At 45.5% G+C, this 2,940-nt stretch overlaps 1 protein-coding gene across 2 annotated transcripts in view; it reads left to right on the plus strand.

The window, feature by feature from the left end:
- vti1a (vesicle transport through interaction with t-SNAREs 1A) overlaps nucleotides 1-1,979 on the plus strand; it is a 114,952-nt gene extending 112,973 nt beyond the window's left edge. For both annotated transcript variants that reach the window (XM_030775336.1, XM_030775335.1), the window contains one exon: nucleotides 1,886-1,979. In XM_030775336.1, the coding sequence (XP_030631196.1) occupies nucleotides 1,886-1,979 (94 nt within the window). The remainder of the gene's footprint in view (nucleotides 1-1,885) is intronic.
- Nucleotides 1,980-2,940: the final 961 nt, after the last annotated feature.

The raw sequence follows: 2,940 nt of genomic DNA on the forward strand, positions 1-2,940 counted from the left end.
GCGTTATTTTTATTTTGATTTATTTGTTATTTATTTATTTATTTATTTTCTCTTGGCGAAGTCGCTCAGTTTTGTTGGTTGGGGTCATTTCAGCACTATTGAGTCTGACTACAGGGGTCCACTCATACAAGTCTGCTTTGACACCAAACCAGTCACAAACCTGAAAATCAAAATGATCAAAATACAAAAGCTTGTCTGAGTCACAGGCTTAAGAACGTTAACAAGCACACAAAGTATTCTCCTCATCTAGCTCAGTGTCACCGCAACCAGTGGGACCATATTCCTGAGAAAGCCCCCAAAACAAAGGCCTTTAAACTGCTGTGAAGTATCACTTTTCCCTGTCCTACACTTAAGTCAACAGCACCCCCCACTAAAATTGACCCAAAGCCCTCCCTCTTCAGTCAAAGGCCCTCCTCCACTAGTCATAGTCATCCTAATCATAATCACTGACATCTCTAAAAAACACCCCTCCACCACCTCCCCCCCTGCCAGCTGGGAGCCTAAACGACGCGTACGCGATCGCTTCTGCGCAGAGCATTAGCGGGTAAATAACTACGGTAAATAATAAATGCTAGCTAAAGACACAAGGGGGACGAGCTTAGCGTGGCTGATCGCTGACTCATTTGTGTTCTCACTGATGAATTCTCTCTGAATGATGCAGTTACAGTCAGCTGCCAATAGCACACGGGCCTTTTCCACTTGCATCGCGGGAGACTTTCATTTGAATCGAATTCAAATGTGACGTGCTCACCCCAGCGCTTTTTATAGTTACATCAACACTCACGTACAGTTAAAGACTCCACACATGCTAACATCGCCTCTGTAATCCCTCCAGCACTAAAATTCTAGAAGTATCTCTCTCTTTTTTTTTTTTTTTTTTTTTTTTTTTTAAAACTGGTGGATGTAATCAGTTTTGTAAGAGAGGGAATGAGTTGTGTGGTGGTCAGAGTGACGTGTTATGTTAGTGTCAAGCCTGCCGCGGCGCGTTGCGTTAGCGGTTAGCGCGTTTGTGGCTGTCGTCCCATCGGGGCAGGGCTGTGTGTGAGGGGGTAAGGTTAAAGTCCTGCTGGATGGCTGGGTGTGCAGTAGGGCAGTGCATGGGTTAGGGCTCCCCAGCGGCAGTGATGAATGAGTGGAGCTCTGGTTATTCATCTCCTGCTTAGAGCAGTGGACACTGGCCTTCCTCTCTCCACATGTCAGCAAATAACATAATTCTGTCATTTGTCAGAAGTGACGGGGCTAAGGATGTCACCGGAGACCAAAAAACCCAAGGATTTCCACCCGTTTGTCTTTCCCTCTAACTCTCTCCCTCTCTCACCACTCATCCGTACATCAGCTTTGTCTTCCTCTACTTTAAGCACTTCTTCTTTCTTTCTTTCTTTCTTTCTTTCTTTTTTTTAAGTTCAAAGCATCCTTTTTTTGAAGTTTGGTCGGATGATGGTGATGGAAAGAGTGGAAATTGGGCTTTTTTATTGAAAATACCATCATCACTAATTCACAGCCTGTATTTGCTCAAGGAGAGCAGCGATCCCCTTTTTCCACGTCATTATAAAAAGTGAAGCTATAAGATCTGTCTGAAGTTTGGCAAGAGTGAGAGTCTTTTGTATTAATTGGTGTGAGCATGTGTGTTTCTGTGCGTGCGTGCGTGCACATGCGCGCATAGGTTAGCACATCCACTTTAAATATGTATTGTGGTAAAATTCTGCAGACAGTAAATCCCACAGCTCCTACTGAGAAATGATAACATTTTGCTCGCTGAAACACACTTTTTTTTTTTTCTCTCCAAAAAAGGACAACACAGTCCTCCTTCTGCATTACAGTCAATGTGACCATTTACTTACCCCTTGTTCTCTCTCTCTCTCTCCCTCTCTCCCTCTCTCTGTAGGATTATCCAGAACCGTATCCTGGTCTTCATTCTAGGCGCCATCATCCTCCTCACCATCGTGCTGGCCATCTATTTTAATCTGCGAGGGCACTGATCTTCCATGACTGCTCCTTTGTGTGTATGTGTGTGCGTGCGTGTGTATGTAAGAGAATAGAGAGAGAGGGAGTGTGTGTGTGTGTGCGTGTGCGTGCGCACGCGTGTGAGAGTATGTGTGATTAATAGTGACAAAAGCATTGGGCTGGAGTAATTAGGACAAATTGTTCACATGAATCATTCTTCCCTGGACCTGACAGGGTGTTCTCCTCTGGAACGGAGGAGTGGAGGGCAGACACACCTTCTCTCTCTCTCTCTCTCTCTCTCTCTGCTCTTTCATTCTCTCACCCCCTGTATTAACAGTGCTTTTACCATTGACATCCTTGCATGGGATCTTAATCAGACAGGCCCTAAGAGAGTGACTAGGCAGGGCACAGAGCTGAAGGGAAATGTCCCAGAACATACTCCAAGCATTGTGTGTGAGTGTGTTTGTGTGTGTGTGTGTATAGTCTATGGTGATATGTTTTAAAAATCCCCTTCATCTGTGGTGTGTATGTGTGTGTGTGAGCGAATTTGTGTGTGTGTGTGTGTGAGCACATCTGTGGGTGTGAGTCCGTCTCCGTCTGCAAAAACATCTTCACTTCTACAAGCATAAGAGATAGTTGTGTGTGTGTACACGTGTGTGTGTGTGTGTGTGTGTGTGTAACCCACACACGCACACGTCAGTCCCACCACGCAGGTACCGCTTAACTCCCCGACAGACGAGTCTCCACACACACAGAGAAGAATCACACACTACACCCAGTCCAAAGGTCAGCTCCTTTGGCTGGCTCCTGGAGCAGCCTCTCTCAGCGCTGCCCTTCATCCAGGATTAGCACCAACTCCCGCTGTTCTCCTAAGGTCAGAAAAGGCCTGGGATGTATTCAGTCAAATCAGCCACCGTACACCGAATGGACTTTCTTCAAAAAAAAAAATCTTTTTCTGTCAATCCACTTCAGCTATCTCCTCCATGCTTTTCAAAA

The sequence above is a fragment of the Chanos chanos genome, chromosome 5 (genome assembly GCF_902362185.1).
Source record: "Chanos chanos chromosome 5, fChaCha1.1, whole genome shotgun sequence".
Taxonomy (NCBI): domain Eukaryota; kingdom Metazoa; phylum Chordata; class Actinopteri; order Gonorynchiformes; family Chanidae; genus Chanos; species Chanos chanos.